Source organism: Phaenicophaeus curvirostris, chromosome 12, assembly GCF_032191515.1.
Source record: "Phaenicophaeus curvirostris isolate KB17595 chromosome 12, BPBGC_Pcur_1.0, whole genome shotgun sequence".
NCBI lineage: Eukaryota > Metazoa > Chordata > Aves > Cuculiformes > Cuculidae > Phaenicophaeus > Phaenicophaeus curvirostris.
In genome coordinates this window covers 1,254,881-1,277,864 of record NC_091403.1, presented here as the reverse complement: position 1 = coordinate 1,277,864, position 22,984 = coordinate 1,254,881, and the positions used below count along the sequence as shown (strand labels likewise).

Genomic DNA, 22,984 nt, shown 5'->3' with positions numbered 1-22,984 from the left:
TGCAAATACGAGATTACAAAGTACTGGCTGCAAAACTGTTGGATTAATGCATCACATTTTGGAGCACGTCTCTGAACCCATTCCACTTTGCCTGTGGACACACAGAAGAGTTGCTACGAAGCAGGGAAATGAAGGCAGGTCAGCTCTGGGTGCTCGCATCCCTGGATTGCTATTGCTTTGTAAATACTCGATTTGGTCATAATCATCCAGGTATCCAAAGCTATTTTGTTGTACAGCCCAAAGCTATTGTGTTGTACAGCCCACAACTATTTTAGACTAGATGAGAGGAAGAAATTTTTTACGATGAGGATGGTGAAATACTGGAAGAGGTTGCTCAGAAAGGTGGTAGAAGCCCCATCCCTGGAAACATTTGAAGTCAGCTTGGATTGGGCTCTGAGCAACCTGACTGAGTTGAAGATGTCCCTGCTGCTGCAGAGGGGTTGGACGGGATGACCTTTAAAGATCCATTCCAAACCAAATCATTCTATGATTCTTTGATTTTGGTAAAGTAAACGAACCATGATTTCACAAAGCAGCATTTTACTGTCCACATGTAAAAAATACTCCTAAAAATGCACAGCTGAAGTGCTGCCTGGGCACTTCTGGAAACACCCAACTTTGATGTACCTGAATTCACAACTGTCTTATTCAACAAAGTCAAGTCAAAGAGTAAGACACGCTGGCTTCCTAGGGTGGGGGGACCACTGTGTTTATGGTTAGGTTATATTGTACGATCTCCATGTCACACTGCAGTATGTGACTGTTATTTCCCCTTCATCTGAAGAACTGCAAAAAACCTCAGTAAAAAGCTTTTCACTCAGACTTGAGTATTCTCTGTTCCTAACTTACCTTCAGAGCAGGTTTAGAAAGCTCTCTCTGGTGTCTGAACAGTTGGGCAGCTCCCAGAGAGTCTGTTCCCCATGCTGATTTCCCCCCTTCTTTGTCATCACCAACCTTTCAGTCCCTTTGCCCCGGGCTGTCCTCAAGGGCAATGAGAGGAAACACGGTCTACAGCTGGAGGAAGTCACTAGATATCAGAAGTTAAATGTCAAGCCTTCATAAAGATACAAACACTTATTATTTGCTTCTTATTCATGCCGTGGCATTCACCAGTGAGACTAGGATGTGTACTTTTCAAATTCTCTAGCTCTGAGGGGTGCTAGATAAGTCTAACGATACTGCAGCCAAGATTGCTAAATTTATTGCAGGAGCCTGTGATCCCAATAGTATATTGCTAATAACAGTGCCAAATATCCAAAGGCAGCTGCTCTTTAGAGGTTATCCAGTCCTGTATGCTCCCTCGCAGAATACTGCAGAGCAATAAGCAAAGGCATATTATACCAGTGGGAGAAGCAAGCTGCTGCTCTTAGGTATAGACAGGCAACAAACATCCAATATTTCATTGAAAAATCAAGGAAAACTGTGCCAGAGGGCAAAAAGGACATCTGTGCCAAAGGAAACCAGAATCTCTGCAAACCAAAAGTGCCTTTGTTGCTGCAAGAACGATGAGCCAGCCCACGCTAACTGCCCCATTCCATTAATGCATTCTAACTCTTTTTTTCAGTCCAAGCACAGCTTACAAACAATTTGTTTTCTACTCTCAGACCCAGACTTCAAAAATAAAAAATTTCTTTGGACTAAAAAAACCCAACATTCTCCTAGAAGTTTGCTACAACATTTTTGCAAATTCATCCAGTTGGAATTCCACAGTGCTTCTAATCAATCTTTTTTATGTTATTCTGCATTTAGGTTGAAGACTTAGGTGTTGGGTAGATGTACTTCATTTTCAACTTTCAAAGCACAGAATTGTACTTCCATTATTTTAACGTTTTGTTTCTATCGAATATTTTCCCGGTGACTGCAGCACAACTTCAAGCTACAGCCCATCGTTTGGCTACTGAGAGTATCCTGTCAATTCTCCTACATTAGTACTGGTGCATCCTCTTAAAATAAAGCATCTGCTAAAGGCAAATTCCTTTGTTTCCTGAACTCCTCAGCCATTCAGATGATAAAGATGAGGAGAGGGGTAGATGGAGAATTAGATAGAGAATGGCAAAGAATGTTTAAAAAAGCCACATTTTACTTGAGAGATAAATGACCTGTTCCTGAGCACCCACTGGGACTTCTAGAGAGCAAAGAAAAAAGCTGGTAAAAGCAGAGCTTGACACAGTGAGGATGACATTCTACAACTGCCTGTTTAGGGTCAGGAGATACTTGCTGCTGGCAGAGACAAGATGATTTGACAGGCAAAGTTTAGTCAACAAAACCAAAGTGTATGTGGAGAACGTGCTGACAGAAAGTGACCTTAACCAGTAAAATTTTGTATATTAAATGCAATTTGCATGCATGTGTATATAAATAATACACACATCTTTATATTTTTATATAATTTATATAGACAGATATGCACAACAGCATCTGGATAGTGGCAGATAACCTTGAGCATGGCTGAGTTGAAAAACAGGTATTCTGCAGCTGTTTACGAACTCAAACTTCTCATCTCTCTGTGTAACTAAAAAGACCTTCAAAGTGTAAAGAAAGAAACATAACGCCCTGCTGTGAAACACCCACTTGGAGAGTGTTCTGGTAGCAATTCTGATTGGACTGCCTAAGCCATGGTTATGGAATGCTTTGATTAATGTTTCTTCTATCGTATTTCAAGCAAAAAAAAGTAATTTCAAAAACCTTCTAATGAAACCAAATGTTATTTCAAGAGCTTGTCCAACTCGCCTCTCTACTTCTCCTTTAATATTTGCATAAAGGCATCTTCTGGCTTATCAAACCAAAACTGAGTATGACAGCAACATTTGCAGACATTCTGGCTGCACCATTTACAAACAAACCTGTACCTGTTCCTCTGGAAAACTCCAAGGGTACCTTCATACCAAGCTGTCCAGCTGAAATGCTGCTTGGTGGGGATCCCAGCAGATGGGAACTTTAGGAGAATCCCAATTAGGAGAAGGCTCATTGCTTATAACTCCTGAAAACCCAAAGACCTTTATTATAACTGTGGCTTCTGTCTTTGCACATAAGTTATGGATCCTCCGATACTTCATGTAGATCAATTCCCATATTTCAAGAAGAAAATATTCTTCTGTTCATTGCAGTGCACAAACAAGTATTAAGTGTGTGTGGAATACTAATATTCCCATCTTTACCCAGAAGAGTTCCTGCAGCACTGCTGGGCACAGACCAAGGGATTCTGTTTCTGAGACAGTAACAGAAAAGAAGTGCAGGAAAGTCACGAGAAACATTTCCTTTTCTTTCTTTTTTTTTTTTTGGTAGAAAAAATAGCAAGAAAAATTTCTGCCTCCAACAAAGGCTACCTGCTGAGACTGATTGTACTTGCATTACAGTATCATTATTATTTCCATGAGACTATTATATCTTTGCAGACTTGCCATTGGTGCCCACATTTAGGTATGTACTTCATGACAGAAAATTCCAAGCAGCTATCGCAAACAAAAGCAAATTTTCAAGACCTTTAGAATTAATCACTCACAAATTGTAGATTCCAAGGGAAAACAGTCCTGGTAAGGCCAAAAAACTAACATAAGCAAAATTAAAAAAAACCCCAAACCCCACTGAACCAACAACCCCCCCCAAAAAACAACAACCTAATAAGAATATTAAAACAGCCATGCTACTAGATTTCTCAGCATATACATTCTAGCGATATATTTGAAAAGCCATTCCTACTGACACTGCCGTTATTTGCTATTTTTAAGCACAAGGCTAGGAGCCTGCAACAGAAATGGTTGCAGTCTTTGTTTCCTCATATATAACCAGTCTGCCTCTCTTTGAGCACAACAGCAGAGAAAGGTCAAACAAATAACATCTATCAATAATGGGAAAATGGATTGAGCAATAGAATCTTAGATTATACTCTAGAAATAAATCAGTGAAGAACTTCTGGCATGAAAGATAAATGTACTTTGACTCAAAAAAACAGTTTAGATTTACTCCCATAAAATTCTTTTAGACAGAAAACAATTATGTACCACACAAATATGTGATGCCTAACAGAATGTTAAGGTGTCTAATCTATAACAAGGAACCTTAACTTTCAGAAGAAAAAATTAGATTAGCATTTACCTAAAGGCGCTTATACTTATATGAGTGTTAATCTTTCCCCTGAGTCATCCCATCAGATTACTTAAATACAACGTTGATCACCATGTGGATTCACACAGAATCCAGTTCAGAAGTCAAGACGTTCGGGGGAGTTCAGAGGGGTAACCTCCAAAACAGAGACGGGGATCATTCTCCATCACCTCCCCCCGGATATCGGGGTGAGATGAAGGATGAACAACTGGATTTCCATCCTGCTTGGGGCTTCAGTTCACTGCAAGGTAACTGCACGTGCACGGTAATACCGAGACTGAATGCATCATGCTAGCACCCTACACAGCCACACAAGAGAGAGCTGATGTTATATAATTTAAAGACAAACTACACGATGGCCTGCATCCGTTTTCTGAAGAAATGAAAGACCTGCTCAGTCACAATCATACACCAAGAATGATGGCACTGAAGTAATCAACCAGGTATTGCTGTGAGGAATGACAAAGAATACTCCGGCACAGCTCAGTCTGCCCAAATTCATAATGTCATCCTAAGAGGAAATAAAAACGACCTGAAAATGTACTCACTCAAAAATATATTTCTAATCAAAATCAAATATAAACCCACTTGCTACTAGAGTGACTATCATGCAGTTAATAACCTGGGTAGATTTAAACCGGAGTGCTGAATTTATTCAGAAACATAAATAAATCACTCCAAATCAAGTCAGAAACACAGATCAAGGTCAATCATAATTTAGAATTTAGCAAATTAAATGAGTTGTTCATTTATGCTTAACATCCTTAGGTTAATCTTAAGGCTGCGTAAGCTTCACCTAGTATTATGCTTGAGACTCAATAATTTGCCTCGACATTTAGAATAGTTCTTACATAAAACTTTGGATCTGTGTTTAAATAAAAGGCAAGAATACAGAATAAACAATGCTGAAAATATTCTCATATTTCCCAGAGGATTTTGCTTCTTGGATCAAAAGCCTGCAGGTTTTCTCCTCTTTCCATCAATATTGTATCTCAAAAGTCATTCAATTAATTTATTTTTGTTTACAAAATAGAGGTTTTTCTCTGTATTTAAAGCTATTAACTACATATGACAAAGCCAGCGATATGTATTTATCTGCATTATTTTCTACGTACCTGACCAACGAAATACAAAAGAATCATTTAAAGTACTTTCATTTCAGTAACTCTAAAATGTGTCAATTAGTAACACGATATTTTTTTTTAATCATTTAACCTATCTTAGGTAAAACAAACTGGCCCAAACTGGCTCTACTGCATAAGGTCAGTGCTGTGTTCACATATCCATCAATAGATGAAATTATTATGATAGTAAGTGAGTCACAGGACAACAACAATATTGTAAAGCAAATCTAAGCTACTCAGAGGATTTAATACTCGGAAACAGCTGCATAACAACCACACTTCTCTGAACAGAAACAAATTAAGGGCATCCACAAGACTCCAGCTGTGCTAATGAATTCTTCTTTCCACATCTACAGAGATGATCAAAATACCTGCAGGACTTTTTAAAGAATGCCTGGGTTTTTATGTCTCCATCCTGAAAAATAACTCTGGTTCGTATCATTTGTGTTATTATTCATTTCTCATTTTACTAGTTTCACAGACACATGTTCAAATTAAAATACTCAGCAGGAAAAACCAGGACAAGCAAAAGCATAAAACTAGAACAATTTAATTTAAAAAAAAATAAAAAATCTAACTACAGAACAGTATCTACCACCTCAGAAGCCATTTGTAGGATGCTTCAAAGGGAAGATGAGTTCGGGTTAGATTAAATGAAACAGAAACTGCAATAAATCCATGCTCTTCGGTACAGCCTGGCCTGCCTTGCTCAGCAATAACCTCTACCGACTCGATAAGCAGGAGAGCACAGTATCCTGGTTTGATGACGAGATTTTTTCATCGAGGGGAGCGGGGCTAATCACAGCAACAACTACCCAACCTATCGGTAAGGACATTTCAAACAACAACATGATTCTTCAGCTGCCCACATGCTTTAACAATCTCCCAAAGAGGCCAGGGAAGCAAAATAAGGATGTCATCACAAACATCTATGGAAGTTAATCACCTCTAAACAGCCTTAAAACTTCATTATGAACAATAAAGCAGGTGAAAGTCCCCGTCCCAAGAGCCAGGGCACAACAATGTAGAGGCAGCCGCCCCCCGCTGCTCTCTGGTGCAGATGCACCTCCTGGCACAAAGAGCACACTGGGCACACGCAGAACCCCACAGAGAGCACGCGAGGTCAATCACTCCATCCTGCTAATGAGAGCAGGCAAGCACAGAGACAAACACAGTTTCTGCATCTCCTCCGCAAGAAAGCACACAACATATCATACCAAATCAATGGCACAATGCTTACTACAGCGAGCCAAAAATTCATGTGAGAGGTGAACATGTGCATCCCCTATCTAAAAAAGACAGTGATGTATCAGCCAATTCTCACTTGCTAGTTATCTCTGCCTTTGTTGCCTCTTCCATTTTGACGTGCACTCCATAGCGGTTTGTTCAGACCACCCTTTGTACTTGCTGTGTCTTTTTTCTCCTTTTTGGGGGGTTATCTCCTACCCTACCGTGTTACTTTTGCAATTTGCACGCTGACACCCGCTGACCTCTAAAGCAGTAGGACACAGCGACTCCAACCAAATTCACTTCTTTGTCAGTACATGGCGAGAAGAGACAAAACAATGCATCTCAAAAAGGTAAATCTGGAGAAGAATGGAAAAGTGAAATGGGAAAAAAAAAGATTCAGCACTTTTATAGCATTTTGCAAAACTGTTTCTTGGAATTGCACCTCAATGAGTGGGGAAGAACACTGGGGAGTATGTGCCTCGCTGTGACTGCAGGTTAGCTGAAAACTTGCTGTGTGCAGGTTTATCGAGAGCAGGCTAGCACCAGCTGCCTCCAGAAAAAACGCAGAATTGGACTTGTTCATGTTGTAAATAGCTGCAGCGCTCCGATTTCCAAGGAAAGCTCCCTCATTCAAAAGGGCTGATTTTAGCAGGAAAGGATTATGCCCTTATTCTTTTAAACATACAGTTTTCAAGATGCTGGTTTCAGTAATTTCCAAATGCAATCAAAGACTGTAATGTTGAGAGCCACGTCTGAAATCTGTCACAGGGTGAGCAACCACAAGATCCATTCCCAGACCCCGGAGCTGTCATAGAGACTCTCGAGGCAGTTTACACAGAAATGAGGACGATGACTCCCCAGCAGCCCCAGGGCTCTATCCCACAGGCTAGTCCCAACCTGCACCTGCATCCCAAAGTGACCTTGAGAAGCCCGAGCATCCGCGCAGCACCTGAACAGCTTGAGAGCCACACGCAGCTAAAGAATCAAAGGTTAGTCACATCTTACCTATTGTTATAAATAGATCCTAAAGTCCTTGAGAGTAAACACCTTGTGTTTGCACAATGCCTAGTACAACAAAATCCCTGTGAATGAATTGGACTCAAGTGCTACTGCCACACAGGAGAGGAGCCTGCGCAAAGCCAGAGTCTGTTTCAGTGTAATAAACATTAACATGTGGATGTAATGAACATTCGTACAAGTTCATTCCACATGGTAGCATGTATTCTCCACCTTTCTGAGAGCTGATAATCCTCTGTTCCTACTCTCTTCTCCCAGGTTTTCTGCAATGCGGAGTAGAGTTCTGCAACATTTCTGGGTTGCAGATAACCATTTACCAATATTAAAAAAAAATACAATTTTTTTTCTTAATGCATACCATTAAAGCTGAGGATTTCAAGGGCTGATAACTGGGGAAGCACAGCATGACGATACTCCCCAAAGAAGAACCAAAGGGCAATAAAACAGGTTTTATTTAGTTTGTGGGAACAGGTCCTAATCCGAATGAGTGGTAGCACCGATGCATGGAGAAAATTAATAAAAGAATGCAAGAAGTTGAAGACGGATACGTGTTTTAAGGGAGCTGCTGCACTACCACCCTGTGGCTTAGAATTATCTCACTGCTTTATCATCTCACTTGCTGTCTTAGCAAAATAGTAACAAGAGACACCTCGTTATAAAGTAGTATAAGCAGTATTTTTGCATATTGAATTTTCATATGTGCATATTGCATGGAAACTCAGAACATTCCCACTGGGGATACATTTCTTCACACATGGAGAAAAGAAAGCATAACTTACTTTTAATGTCTTCCTTCTGGTAGCATTTGTCTTCAGTAAGAATTTACTTAGTGATCAAGAACAAAAGGTTTACAAAAAAGATCACTTTGGGATGCACACAGGCATTACTTGTTTTAGAGTGAAATTCAGTAGCATTCAGAATTATTAATGGAGCTCAATACGTGATGAAGAAAGTCAGAAGTTCACTGGTGCTCAGATCACTCTCAGTTTGTCGGCATGTAAGCTACCCACATATCTGAGTATGCACAATGTGAAACTTTTCACCCTTGTTGTACATAAAATGAATAAGCTGCAGCAGAGAGCAGTTGTAAAGAAAAAGTTTTAAAAAGCTCTTCCCCTTCACTGTGTAAAGGAATTTCTCACTTCTACCACTACTACTTCTTTCATTTTCAGTTTTATTCGCTCTGCCAGTACCTGAGATTTCTTACTAGAAAAAGATGCTTAACATGAAAAACATTCAGTTCTGGGAGCACTCTGGAAAGACTTAGGCACACTAATTTCCTCAAGTATTTCTTTAGGTCATTTTAGTAATAATTTTAAAATCATAAAAGTAACAATATAGACTACCGAGAAATATTCGTGTGATTCTAAATTTTGTAGCAGTGAAAAATTGCATATTTATAACTGATATAGGTGCTTAGCTATTTAAACTAGGATCATCCCATAACATGAGACCTCAGAATAGAGGGAGCTTCCTTTCCTGATCCCAATTATAAATACTTAGCTATTCGTTTGTGAATTTATACATATACATGTACACACTCTAGACATTTGTATGCTACAGATAGAGATATACCCATTATTTCTGCCTTAAACCTCTTTGCAAAGGTTCTACAGCATTCAAGCTATTCTTTTTACCGTTGGCTATAATCTCTTTTCTTTGAAGGCCCCAAGAGTAGAGATAGATTTAGATAAAACTCCTTAATAGGACCACACAGATGAAGACCTATATAGCAGAACCTAAAATTATTGTTCCAGTAGTCTTGTTTCCTAAGGGAAATTTTAACTTTCACCAAGGTAACGATTACACTGATATCACTGCTGTGACAACAGTTTGCACACACACCAAAACCAGCTTAAAATTAGGCAGTGCGAGTTACTGACAGGGTGGAGCTGAACACAGGCACACACTTCCCCAGGTACGGGACCCGGCTTCGCAGTGCCCGCACTGTTAGAAGCCTCTGGACACCACGCAACACACAAATCTCAAACCCTTCATACTAATTTCATCATTTCCTTGAACAGCAAACAAGCAGCTCTTTGTCCTAGAACAGCTCCTCAAGACTTTGTAATTAGAAACAAAACCGTCCTGAGGAAAAAAAAAAAACTAATTATGCTCTTGGCATCACCTGTAAAAGACCATCACACCGAATGATGCAACACGTTCAGACATGGGTTTGCTTTAGATGAAGATGTTTCCCTAACTTGCACCTGAACATTTTGGTTCTACTCTTTAGATTACCAGACGGTATCTCCATGTCACTATTGATTCATTTTAAAGACAGCACGTATTTCCTGCTGACCTCTTTCATCCCCATGTTGAATAACCAGTTTGTCATTTAACATATTCTTTGATGTTATTTCAGTATTTCAAAACTACACGATATTAATTTATCAGAATAAAACTAATTTTGGCCAAGCTCCCCCCAGTTAGTGGAGAGGCGTAGCTGTTGGTGGGTTTTCAGTACAGAATTTTTGAAAACATACTGTGTTTCAGGACTAATTCAGCTATTTTGCAAGCAGTATAAACAGCAGGAAATCTACCCCCATGTTCCATACTCCTTCTTATCAAAAACTTCTTTTCTTCCATTAGTTAAGTGTAAACAACTCTCCCCGAATTAAAACTTGTGTAAAAAACTATTCCAGTTTTCTCTCTCGATTCAGCTAAATCTCTCAAGCATCACCTATATAAATTCTTTGAAACCATGATCACATTGAATTTTCTGAAACTGTAAGACAAACATATCTACACCCTAACAAAGAGAAGGAAATAAGTATAAGGCAGTACTGCTTAACTGTAGTAAGAGACCATCAGGGATACTAGCATCTAGTGCTATAAGCACGCTCGTCTTTTAGGAACAGTTATTTCTTTTTCTAGTAGTCTGTTATAGCCACATACAACCAAAACAGTTTTCTGAATTTTGTAAAAAATAATCTATTTTACTCTAAACACAAGTTCCAAAATCTAAATACAAAACCAGAATTTGAAAACATATTTCATTTTTCATGTTTACTCCATTTCCGATTGATTTCTTCATCTTATGCAGGCAGAAATCTTAAAATCTGACATCAAAATTTATATCTAACGGTCGCTGAAGAATAAAAAAATAGTTATGCATCACTAATTACACAAGCAACATCACTGGTTTTAACATCGGCAGTGTGGAACAGCAACCACAACATCATTAAGTACAACACCTTTCCTAATTCTGATGAAGATAACCCAACACAAGAGCGACAACCGCTTTATTAGCAAGATTCTCGCAACATCATGTAGGATAAATGTAAAAGACATGGTACTCACGGTGAATTCACAGAAATCAATGCTATCGAGACTTTTGCTTCTGTGTATTCTCCCTTTTATTCTTCTTAAAGAGGGCTTTCCCTGACTTACACTACAGGTAGCACCATTGGGATTTTCAGAAGATGGAGTTACCCTGCCAAACAAAAAGAGCCACATATCAGACAAAGAACACAAGGTTTTACTGAATACATTTGTTTAAAGTGAAAAAATTTACGAAGGAAAAAGCATTGCCATGCTATAAAAAGAAGGATTGCCATTCAAAGCTTTAGTTTTCAATAAACAGGTACCAAAATAAGATCACAAAAGTATGTAGCAACCTAGCTCCCATCAAATCCACCCCTGCTTGCAGATTCAGTCACAAACATCCTGTAGTCCTCTCTTCTGCACAGAAGTGAGAAGTACCAGGAAAAAAAGGTTACAGAAGAACATATTTAACTTCTAAAAATTAAAAGGAATATTTTCCTCTTGTAACTCAGTGAAAAGCTGAGGCCTGTGGTCCCTGTTGATGGCTGGCAGTGAAATCAGTAGGAGCCTGGCAATGTTCAGCTTCTGACCTTTTCCAGTTTGCCTACTAATATCACTTCAGCTCTTCTATCAATCAAGAATGATAAATAATGAATTTATCTCTTAAAGTTATAGGGGTAATATATCAAGGAATTACACTTCATAAGATCTTTAATCACACGGTAGTCACATATTCATCACATATTTTTAAGGGGAGCTCATAACTAAAATGTTTGGAGTAAGCAATGCATATTCCAAGGAGCTTGTTGGAATTTGCTAATGAGTAGAAGCGGGGCTAACGATTAACCAAATGTATTAAGGTTTCTGAGGTCACTAGTTAAAATGCAAAAATAGTCTCCAGTCAGTTTGACACCACATCAGCAAATGGAAAACTGCATTCCAGAAAATACCCTCACTGAGAACCACCTAAAAAAAGTGGAATTCTTAATGTGCAGATTTACACTTGCTTCATATTATTTCTCAACTGCAGCTACAAGAGATTTCAAAAACTAGCTTAAATGAGAAATAATATGCATCTTTTTTGCTTTCCCCAAGACTTTGGACAACAGTTCAGTGTTTTTCTCTGTAACCATTAAGATAACTCTCATGAAAAATACCCAAGTATGTGGTTGAGGTTCTCTTACTTAGAAGTAACTGCTTTGGTATATGCATAAATGTTTTTAAAAAAAGAAAGAAAAGTGGAGATATCTTTTGCATGTCCAAAAAAGGACCCTGCTTAGAGCAGGTCACAATAACACCTGAAAAACAAAATTCAAAGCACAAAACACAGTAACCACAGGCTGGATGCACTTGTTAGATTAGTGAGACTCCTAAGTTTACACAGCTCCCTGGTCAGGATAAAAGGTCCAAATGCATGTTCATAGAAGGCTAGGGAGAAGAAAAACAGAAACTGCAATAATGCCACGGATTCCCACAGATTCCTTTTAATGTCTTAAAGAATTTATTAATTTTCAACTACTGTTCAAACCACCTATTCTACAGCCCTACCTACAAATGTGCATTTCATTAAGTTGTAAGTCTTTTAATGTTTTCTGATACTAAAAAGCCTTTATAAAAAAATTAATAAGGGAAACCTTCTGTGAAAGAAAAACAAGTAAAATAATCAAGCTGATCGAAGTTCTGTAGGAACTAAACTAATTTGGTTTCTCAAAGCATTCATTGTAATCAGAGAAACAGGGTTTATTGTTTTTAAATGGATACTGAAACTATAATGCAATATTCCATGGCCCTGGCATCTGAACCTCAGAGTTAAAAACATTAATTATTCATGCAATTTACTACGTCTGATTATCTTTCTCTTATCTTCTATTTGCATCGCTTAATTAATAAGAAAATTAAAAAGTGACTTGCTAAGTCACTGGCTGCATCAGAGGTACTGAGGGATTTTCATGGGTTAAAGCAGAAAGATTCCTGAGAGCTCTTTTAAAATGCCTGCAACTCTCCAGCTACTTCAAGGTAGGTATTCTTGAATCAAAGCCTAAGAATGAGATGTTCAAGGCAGTCTAGTGATTTAAAGAGTAGAATATAGCATCAAGATTTTTGGAGGGAGTGAATGATCCCAGATGCCTTGTTTGAAGCTGTTTCTGTTCAAAGAATGTATTTAATATTCTGGAAGCAGTAACACCTTTCTAATGGAGCCCATCACGAGAATCCTCAATTAAAGCACCCCAATTCGTTAACTTCTGGAAGTTTTAGTCAAGTAAACCTGAACCATTCTGTAAATCCCACCCGGAGCCCAAGGCCCTTATTTATCATCCACAATTCCTACAACAGTTTCATTGACCTTGACTGGTTCCTGATCATCCATCACATTACATAATCGTGACTCTAAATTATTGTTCTAGTTTGTAAAATAAGCAAAAAACCTTAAACTTTCAGTCTCTCTGTTCCACTGATGAACACACTAGCCTAGCCAAATACTGAGCCACCAGGGCTTCCAAGGTGCAGCATCAGATCAGGGGCTAAGGACTTAAATACATCATAAAGGTTCTAGATAGAATGTATATAATGTAACAGGTTTTTATTAACATTTATATTCTACTTGCACATAATTACTATGTATAACAACCTTCAATATTACCTAACATGCTTTTTGTAGCTTAATTTTGTCAAAATGACTCATGCCATGTTATTTTCTAGACAGACCAGTTACATTGAGCATCTTTGAGGAACTAAAAGAATTATCTTCTTGTTTAGTGATTAGACTTTGGAACAATTTTATAAAAGACAACATCAGAATATTGAAAGCATAAATCTGTGCTTGAGTTAATGCAGGGAAGACAAGTTTTTGACAACTTTATAGCCTCAGCAAGACTTATAATAGTGACATAATTATTGCACTTCTCATAGCTTCATGTAAGACAGGCAAATTGCCTGCCTTTCTTATAAAAAAGGCATCTCGGTACTTCTAGGAAACTATTATTATAAATGGTTTCAGAACACGGAAGCCAAACTTGTTAGAAACTTCTGCCTCTAGTAGTTACACCGCTCTCAGTTGAGAGATCTATAAAATTTCTATAGTTGCATCTCCTCCCCCTGGAAGACAGGCTTCCTTAACACCACAGAAAGTGAGGATGTCAGCTGGTCTCAGCTGAGTGTGAGCAGTGCGCCTTCCAGCTCCAACACAGGGCTGGAAAAGCTAAATTCTTCTCTACCTCTGCAAGTATCTTTAGTTCCACGCAGAGCGTCCTGCCTTTGTCAGGAAAAAAAAAAAAAAAAGGCATTATTTACTTTGCAACATGAGCAAATCCTTTCAATGAGCTAAATGGAAACTGTTATCTCCATTTTAAAGAAATATTAACAGGAACTAGTAGTCAAAATTGGGAAAGATCCATTCTGGCGATCTGTATTTTTCCACATGGTTCTGTAGAGACACCCAAGAGCTTCAGTCTTTGATGCTTTCCTTCTCCTGCATTGAAGTGACATTTTCCATTATTTGATTACTCTAAATATGACTCTACTTAGAGCATAAATGGCACGTTTCTCCCTAGGGATGGTCCTAATGATAAAACAGGCATCCTTCATTATAAGCCTGGACTTCCACATCCAAGAACACAGAGACTCTGAGTCAACAAAGCTTTCGGGTTGGTACTTAATTCCAGACACGCTGATTATTCCTCATTGATTTCAAATAAGCGTACTCCCGCGCTTGAAAACAAATGTGTCTGTGCAATATCTTACACAAGAAGCAACTATCATTTAACATCCAGGCTTCCATATCACATATTCTTTTAACAACAGCCCCAAACAGGGGAAATGGATCCTGTCAAAATTAAATTTCTGTAATGCGCAGCATCTGCATTGTCTTCCATAACCTAGATTGCCTCAGACAAATACCAATCAGTCTTAAAAGATGCAGGGAATGTAACTATGGAATAGCCTCAGCCATTTCCACAATATTCTTCACAATGAAAACTTATCACTAACCGAGCTTTCTGCCTTATTTCATGACTCTGCAGTCCCTTGCACCAAAGGGAGCACCAGGGGATAAGCCAAAGCAGAGGGAGCCCTTCAAAGTAGAGACAAATGCTGTTGAGAAACAGGGGAATTTCAGTGAGAAGAATTATTAGAGTTGCTAGGATATCCTGTTCCTTTTTTTTTTTTTTTTTGTCCTGTTTGCCTGCTCCTTCTCCTTGCAGCCGAGAAACATAATATTCAGTGTGACAAATTATGGTCTAGTGGTGCAGTTCCCCTTAATAATGTTATTTAGCATTCCCCGATATGGGCATTCAGGTTGCACATATCGTGATTTCAGTAAATTTTCGGTCAGTTTACTCTTTTAGAGTGCTCCCAGGTCAGTAGTTACTTTTTCTTGAGCACCTTAGCAAATGCTAGTCCTTGCTGCGCTCTGCCTGTACTATCAGCATTACCATGGTGGGGTTTGTATCCGAATACTGTCCTCCCAGCAAGACGATTAAAAACATCCTACTCGTCTTCTTAGGTTCCTATATATGAGATTACAACACCGCACAAACAGGGGAAAGGACCTGAACCAGCAGTTTGGGACTCAAGCAACTTCTTCCGTCACCAAGTCCAAAACTCTACTGCCCCAGGTAAAAACAATCATAAAATTATCAAGCTTCACGTTAAACTCAAGCAAGCTTCTGGTTCCACCACGTCTCACTGCAAGCCTGTGGCATAGCTTCCTTCTCTTTGTGCAATCATCTGTTTTGTTCTCAGCTTGTTTATAAAAATTTACTCTTGACCCACTACAAGACATCGGCACCCATCTTTTTGGTTTTCATTTGTAGCTCTGGTTTCGTGCATCACAATATTTTGCAGGAGGAAGAGGGAGAAAATTGGAGTGACAGATGCTCCATAAAGAAATAAAACATTGCTGTTACCTTTTTCATTTTCTTTCAGCAGGATTCAGGTGGATTATCTCCACCAACAAAAAGATGAGTATTTTAACCCTTTTTTTATTAAATTATGTCTTCGCTTTCACTTATAGTAAGTACTGACACATCAAAGAATTTATTAATGTGATCGGTTAAACAGAATATTTTAAGTTTTTAAAAATAAGGAAACAGAAGAAAAAGCATCCTCTGATAATATGCTGTCTTGGTTTATACATTTGCTTTAGGTATTTTTTGAGACTTGCAGCAACACATTACTGAATTCCTCTTTTGTTTCACGTGTTGGAAGTAGACACTAATATTGCATTGATTCTAGTAACAGCAACATACTCTTCTAATAGCCATATTTTCTTAATGCAGTATTTGATAGAGACTGTGCACAAATAAGAAAAAATAAACATGACAAACTATCCTTAAGCATTTCTCTAAATGCATCAGAAAACAGCATTTCATCCATGAGCATAAATTCTATCCAAGAATATTCCAGAGATGTGCTTTCAAATGTTCAAGTAACACATATATCTCCCTAAAGTTAAAAAAAGGTCCCTTACTTTTCCTCAGCACTTTTACTCAACTAAATCACCACACAGCATTGCACTGCAGCAACATGATGTCAAGTCACAAACGTTATGAAATGCAAGGCTTACAGTATGTATTCGAAGGGATGCACTATATTGTCTTGCTACAGCTCAAAAACCACAGAATCTCACCACGAAACTAGGCAATATAGAGCTGACCAAGTACAGCTGCAGACAATAAAGTAGGAGTTGGATCGGGTCCTTTCATACTCACTTAAGTAAGCAAATATAGATATCTTCACTTAACATGCCAGCAAAGAAAACATTTCCAAGGAGACAAAGGAAACAGGACGATTGGTATCATTAAATTGCCCATAATCAAACTTCTTAAAAGGAAAAACACATCAATACATACACTGCCGCACACAGACAGGAGTGGCATTTGGGGAGAATAAAATAGGTACAATACACTTTATGTAGCTTACATAATCAAAATCCAACCACCGAATACACTACAAAACCCTCTGATTAAATGTAACAAAACTTTTCTGCATGACAACATATTTTTGTCTAAGACTATATGTGATTTTGTACTTTACAGTTAGGATGGCTGGTTTGCCAAATCATGTTATTATTGGCAATGAATAGCGAGATTTGAAATGAATGACACAAAGTCATTACTACTCCCACATAGTGTTTCTTCAAGTGATGTATTTCCTTGACACTGTCTATACTAGCTGATAACGTGGAAAAAAAAATTAAAAAGTAAACCAACCCATTCTATAACTCACATAAGGGGGGTTTTTTGTTGCATCTGCCAACAGGGAAACGTTCCTGTCTGTGAACTACCCATTTCTAAATAAAATGACCTAGCGTGCCTTCGCTGACACTTCCCTAGGAACATGCGAAAGAAAACCATACGGCAGTTACCACCTCAAATAACACTCCTGTCACAGAGAAGGCATTCTCGGTGTACAAATCTGTTCTCGGCGTTCTCCTCGCAGCAGACCCGGCTTCCCAAGTTCACGGGTTTTGTCCTTAGAGCGTGTCCTGGTGCTGCCACGCGTCCCACCAAGCGAGCCGTGGGCTCTCTGGTGTCTGCGAGCGCTGGGTCACCACCTGCCCTACTCACCCACATCACACCGTTACACTTTAATACATTTTTCATAACACAGTGTTGATTCAACCGGAAAAAAATCCGTCCAGCACAGAATCGGCAAGCGCAGAAACAGAGGGAGTAAGTCAGGGGGGAGCAGGCTTGAAATAAAAATGATGGTGTAGGAGCAGAGCTGTCTCTGCGGCTCCTAAGCTGCCAGGCTCGCCTCTCCCCGTGCTCCCTAAACACCTGCGAGGAGAGGCAGCGGCTGCGAACCCACCCGGGGAGGAGGATGCGCTACAGCAGCGCTCGGGCTGTTGATCCATCCAGAAAAAACATCAGCCGAGCACGCAACCGGCAAGCGCGGAAACACCGGGGATCGGTCACGGGGGGAGCGGGCTTGGAATAAACGCGATGGCAGAGGAGCGGCACCAGCCCTGCGGCTCGCTCAGCCCTCAGCCTCGCGGCTCCCCTCGCCCAGGACACCTGCGAGGCGGCGCGGGGGCCCGGGAGAAGCAGCGGCTGGGGACCCAGGCGAACGGGGAGGAGGATGCGCTCCTCGGGGGGCCGCCGGCCGCGGGGGTGCGCGGTTCCCGGTGCCGGGGGCCGCCGGGAGCCCGCCCGGGGCCGGTCCCGGAGCCGCAGGCCCCGCATCCCGGGAGCCGCCGCCCGCCCGGCCCGGCCCGCAGCGCCGGCGGCCGCGATTGTGCCTACTCACCACAGCTTCCTCTTTAAGGGCATGAGGCTGCCCCTGTTGGAGGCGGTCACCCCTATGGCCATCTGCAAGACGGTCAGGTATTTCTGATACTTCATTTTGCCGTCGCCCCCCCTGTCCCTGCCTCGTCCCCGCCGCCGCCACCGACAGAGTCTCTCCAGCCGCTGCATGCAATCATCAAATTTTTATTTCCAGGCATCTGCCGTCCCTGCGTCGCGCTTCTTCCCCTCCTCCTCCTCCTCCTGCCGCGCTCCCTCTCTCTCTCTCTCGCTCTCCTCCTCCCGCTGCCGCACTCCCTCTCTCTCTGCCCCCAGCTGACGCTCTCCTCCTCCGCTCTCCCGCTCCCGCTGACGCCTCCCGCCGCGCTCTGCCCTCCCCCGGCCCGCCGGCCTCTCCTCCCCCTCCTCCCCCTCCTCCCCCCCCTCCTCCTCCTCCTCCTCCTCCTCCTCCACTCCTCCCCGCGATCGCGCCCTCGGCCCCGCTGCCCCGGGCTGCCCCCCGCCATCTCGGAGCCCCCCGCTCACCCCGTTCTCCCCGCCCCTTACCTGGGAGCGGGGATTCCCGCCCCGCTGCCCCCCGTTACCCGGTCACCCCTTACCCCCGCTGCCCCCCCCGGCTCCCCGGTTACCCCCCGCCTGGGTTCCCCGGGGCATCCCCCACATATCCCGCACGGCATCCCCCCTATTGACCCCCCGGTTCCCCACAGCATCCCCCTCATGTCCCCCCATATCTCCCACAGCATCCCCCTCACGTCCCCCCATATCTCCCACAGCATCCCTCCCCTTGTCCCCCAGTTCTCCCCCTTCCCCCGGCCCCCCCGGCTCCTGGCTGGCCCCGCTTCAATCTCATCAGCACCCCAGACACCCCACGTTCTCCCCGCCATCTCCTACCCCCCCGCTAACGCCATGGGGAGCGGGACCCCGAGGGGCAAAGGGCGCGGAGAGTGGAGGGGATGCTCCCCACCGAGTCCCCTCCGCTGCGAGGGGTGGGGGGCAGCTTTCACACGCCCCTTTTCTGGTTTCCGCGTCTCAAGTGTGCTTGAAAATCAGATTAAGTCAAGCTAAAAGCTAAAGTGTTGAGAGAGGCGCCTGCCTTCTGGGTGCTTCAGCAAAGAGCAGAACACATGGTGGCCCTTAGTGTGACACGGTTAGGGTTTTATTATTTAAGGGATATGAATCATAGAATCATAGAATAGTTTGGGTTGGAAGGGACCTGAAAGATCATCCAGTCCCACCCCTGCCCTGGGCAGGGACACCTCCCACTGGCTCAGGCTGCCCAGGGCCCATCCAGCCTGGCCTTGAGCCCCTCCAGGGATGGGGCAGCCACAGCTTCCTGGGCAACCTGGGCCAGGGGCTCCCCACCCTCATTGTGAAGAAATTCCTCCTTACATCTAGTTTAAACCTGCCCCTCTCCAGTTTATACCCATCGCACCTCATCCGATCACCACAAGCCTTTGTAAACAGCCCCTCCCCAGCTTTCCTGTAGCCCCTTCAGGCACTGGAAGCTGCTCTAAGGTCTCCCCAGAGCCTTCTCTTCTCCAGGATGAACAACCCCAACTCTCCCAGCCTGTCCTCGTACAGGAGGTGCTCTAGCCCTCGGATCAGTTTTGCAGCCTCCTCTGGGCCCTCTCCAACAGCTCCATCTCCTCCTTATGTTGAGGATTCCAGCACTGGACACAGCGCTCCGGACGAGGTCTCACCAAAGAGGCACCGAGGGGCAGGATCCCTCCCTCCCTGCTGCCCACGCTGCAGCCCAGGACACAATTCGCCTCCTGGGCTGCGAGCACACATTGCCGGCTCATGTCAAGCTCCTCCTCAACCAGCAACCCCAAATCCATGCTAAGTGACAATGTTTCATTAAGATGCTGTACTGCAAATAGTAGGAAGTGTAATACTTACCCAGAGTTGAGGTCCTCAGGTGGCACTGTCAGCTAGGAAAAATATTGTCAGCAGCAATTGTCACTTTATGTCTCAGAGATGAATATTTCAGTGATTATTTTTCTTCTTTGTTTATATGTAATGTATATCTCAAGACTCTAGTAGGCTACCTTTTACCTAGGCCGCTTCGTTATGCAGAAACAGAGAATATAAATACATTACTTATAAGCACAAGAGATCTTAATTAGAAACATAATAGCTGTATAACTGTAGCTAAGGAGATGGATGGCTTGTCTTTGTCAACTGAGAAACCTGAGATGTATACAAATGTCCCAAAATTCTGTGTCACAAACGATTTAAAAATTCAGATGCCATCTCAATGTTCAGTATGAGCCTGCACACCTCAAGATATGGTTAAGGGGTCCTACGGAGAGATCAAGCAATGAGGGATGGTTAACTTGAAAAAATTAGTAGGGTTAAAGAGGGAGAATTAATTTTTGGTGACTTGAAAAGATTAGGAAGGTTGAGGAGGAGGAATTAATTTTTGTACTGAAGCAATGCTAGCAGTATACCAACTGGAAAGCCTGTATCCTCTACAGAGAGAACATAAAATCCATTGGAAAACACGTAGAGATCTTACTTTACCTTTAAAATCCTGTAAAACCAATATATTGGTTTCTCTTTCTGTGTATCTAGTCATCATTAGCTGACTGAAAAAACACTTGTTGCCCACACAAGTTATAAGAGACTACGTGTGGGCCAGATTTTATTCTCACCGTCATAGGTGGAATGGTAGCTACATTGCAGTCAAAATATTCATTTACACTTGTGCAATCGTGCTAAAACAATTTACACCTTGAAATGGTGGGAAACACTTACTAAAAGAATGATGGGACTGTACTAGTTTGAATGTCACGTGTCGGTTTGAACATCACACCTGTCAGAAAAACATGAATTCTCGAAAGAATAATCTAGTCTTAATCTGGTTGTAGTGGTAGAAACTTCATAGATAAGACAATCTAAGGATACAAGGAAAATGAAGTTTGTTTGAAAGCTGATAAACTTGGAAGGAGCAGATAAGCTTTTAGAGTTCTTCATCTTGCAATAGAACTAAATAGAATTTTTTACTCCCTAATAGAGAGTCCCAAAACACTGATTTTTCATTTCCGCAGTAACAGGGCTGGGACATAAATTTATTCAAGTATCCGAATACAAAAGAGTTAAGGAATGTGCTGACAGTACCTTGCATAAAGACTTAACGACAGACCTTGGCTGTATAGTCAAACCTTTATCCAACCTCTTTAAAAGTCTATAATGCAATTCCTATTAATTCAACAGGAATTTCTAAATCTATTAAAATTTGCAGAAGAATTACAGCTATTCCAGATATAGCTCTGTAGTTTTCAATTACTATATTATATCAACCTGGTACTAACAAATTAACTTGTTTTGTACACTTTATATATCATCTCCTGTGCTACTTGATGTGCATTAAAGAGACAAAACCAGATGTCAATGAAGAAATTTTATCCTGTAATTTTGATTGGCAGCACATCTGTTTCTCTCATGCCTGCTCCTTCTTAGTGCTGCTCCATTATATATTGCCTTTCAGAACATCTTACTTTAAGCGCTTGTGTTTTATATAGCTGAAAAAGTAAAAAGATCCTGTCTTTCTTGCCTTTCAGATGAACGGCCTATTTCTAACAAGTCAATCAGCTGTTTCCAGGTTAAGGTAAGCATCCAGACATCCCTCGGTTAGCTCTGAGCCCTGTGTGGACCTGTTAGCTGAGCTGAGTCCCAAGTGTATGCAGTAAGTATCCCTGCAAGAGAGACAGTCTGACTGGATTTGCTATTCTCAGTGCAAACTCGTTCCGTCTGACAAGATACTCTCTCCTTCACTACAGAAAGCTGAAAGCTGCGGATATATTTTTGAGCCTTGTGTGCATTTAAAAAAAAACAATTTAATTCCTGTAAGATTACATCAGGTCAATATAGTTGTTTTATAGTCTTTCAGTACAAATCCAAGCAGAACCATACTAATTTCTTAATTTTATTTGCTTAGGTCACTTAGCTGCTTACTTCACCTCAGAAGCTTCTTGGCTCCGAAGAGCAGACTGCTCTTCCAGACAGTTACTAGTTAGGTTATTGTGTATGACTGTTGGACTTGAATGGATGTGTGGTTAACACAAACCCCACTCCTGACGGGTGTTTGTACTAGGACAGCGGTGAACCTGCGAGACAGGCGGAGGGACCCTGAGAAGACGAAGGTTAATGCCAGGGCGTGTGATCTAATCTGGGCCCGGGCCTTGGTGTTTTCAGGGGGTGACAGCCTGTTGCCAGCAGCAAGAGACTGACTGGCTGTAGCTTACAGGGTGTCACAGAGGCAATTCTACATTAGGAGCCTCTGTCTGTAGCAGTAAGGGAGTGTAGTTGTGGCATAAAGCTATTTTCAAGTTGTGCCTCTAATTTTTTCAGTCTCAGTATTGTTAGAATACACATGAGATTACAGACAGTGCAAAGCAAGATTTTACAGCGTTATCTGCTTCTGCTAATTTTAGATTTGATTTCAGTAAACCTGAATATGGATTGCGGAACCTTTTCTTGCTCTCCTTTATCATTAGCCCATCACATATCCCTGCAGGTGCCATCCCTTCCAAATTCTCACCTGTGTCACTCGGTCTTGACTGAGCTCATGGGAGGAGCAGAAATTTAGGTCTGACTCAAAAAACCCTTCAGAGATGCTGCAGAAATGCACTTTTTTAAAGTCTTGGCTATGCTTAAATTACTCCAGATAATGTAGTTTTTCTGCAATAATGTGAGGAAAAAGAAACTACACCTCTAACTGGCACAGCTGTGGTGGTGAACAAGCAAAAATACTCCTCTTTTGCTGATGTAGATTATTTTGTTCAGCAAACCCATAGAAGCTACACTGTCTGGCAAAAAGAGAAAAATAATCTTGCTAGAATGAATGGCATCTTTATCAGTGCTGTAACGGCCGCATCAGCACCTTTGGAGGCTAGATTAGACCTTAATGGCACATTTTAAGCCTGTGATTGCATCCAGTTCTAGGTTGTTAAAATTGTATTAGAACTAAAGCAAATATTAAATAAACTTGTTGCT

The 22,984-nt window shown here is 41.5% G+C and overlaps 1 protein-coding gene across 8 annotated transcripts in view; it reads right to left on the bottom strand.

The window, feature by feature from the left end:
• Positions 1 to 22,984, bottom strand: part of TJP1 (tight junction protein 1) — a 174,326-nt gene that overhangs the window by 125,186 nt on the left and 26,156 nt on the right. For 6 of the 8 annotated variants that reach the window (XM_069866444.1, XM_069866438.1, XM_069866439.1 and 3 more), the window contains exon 3: positions 10,779 to 10,911. In XM_069866444.1, the coding sequence (XP_069722545.1) occupies positions 10,779 to 10,911 (133 nt within the window). Of the gene's footprint in view, positions 1 to 10,778; positions 10,912 to 17,990; positions 18,173 to 22,984 lie in introns of those variants that run through there. The other 2 variants (XM_069866446.1, XM_069866441.1) reach the window with 1 other exon arrangement.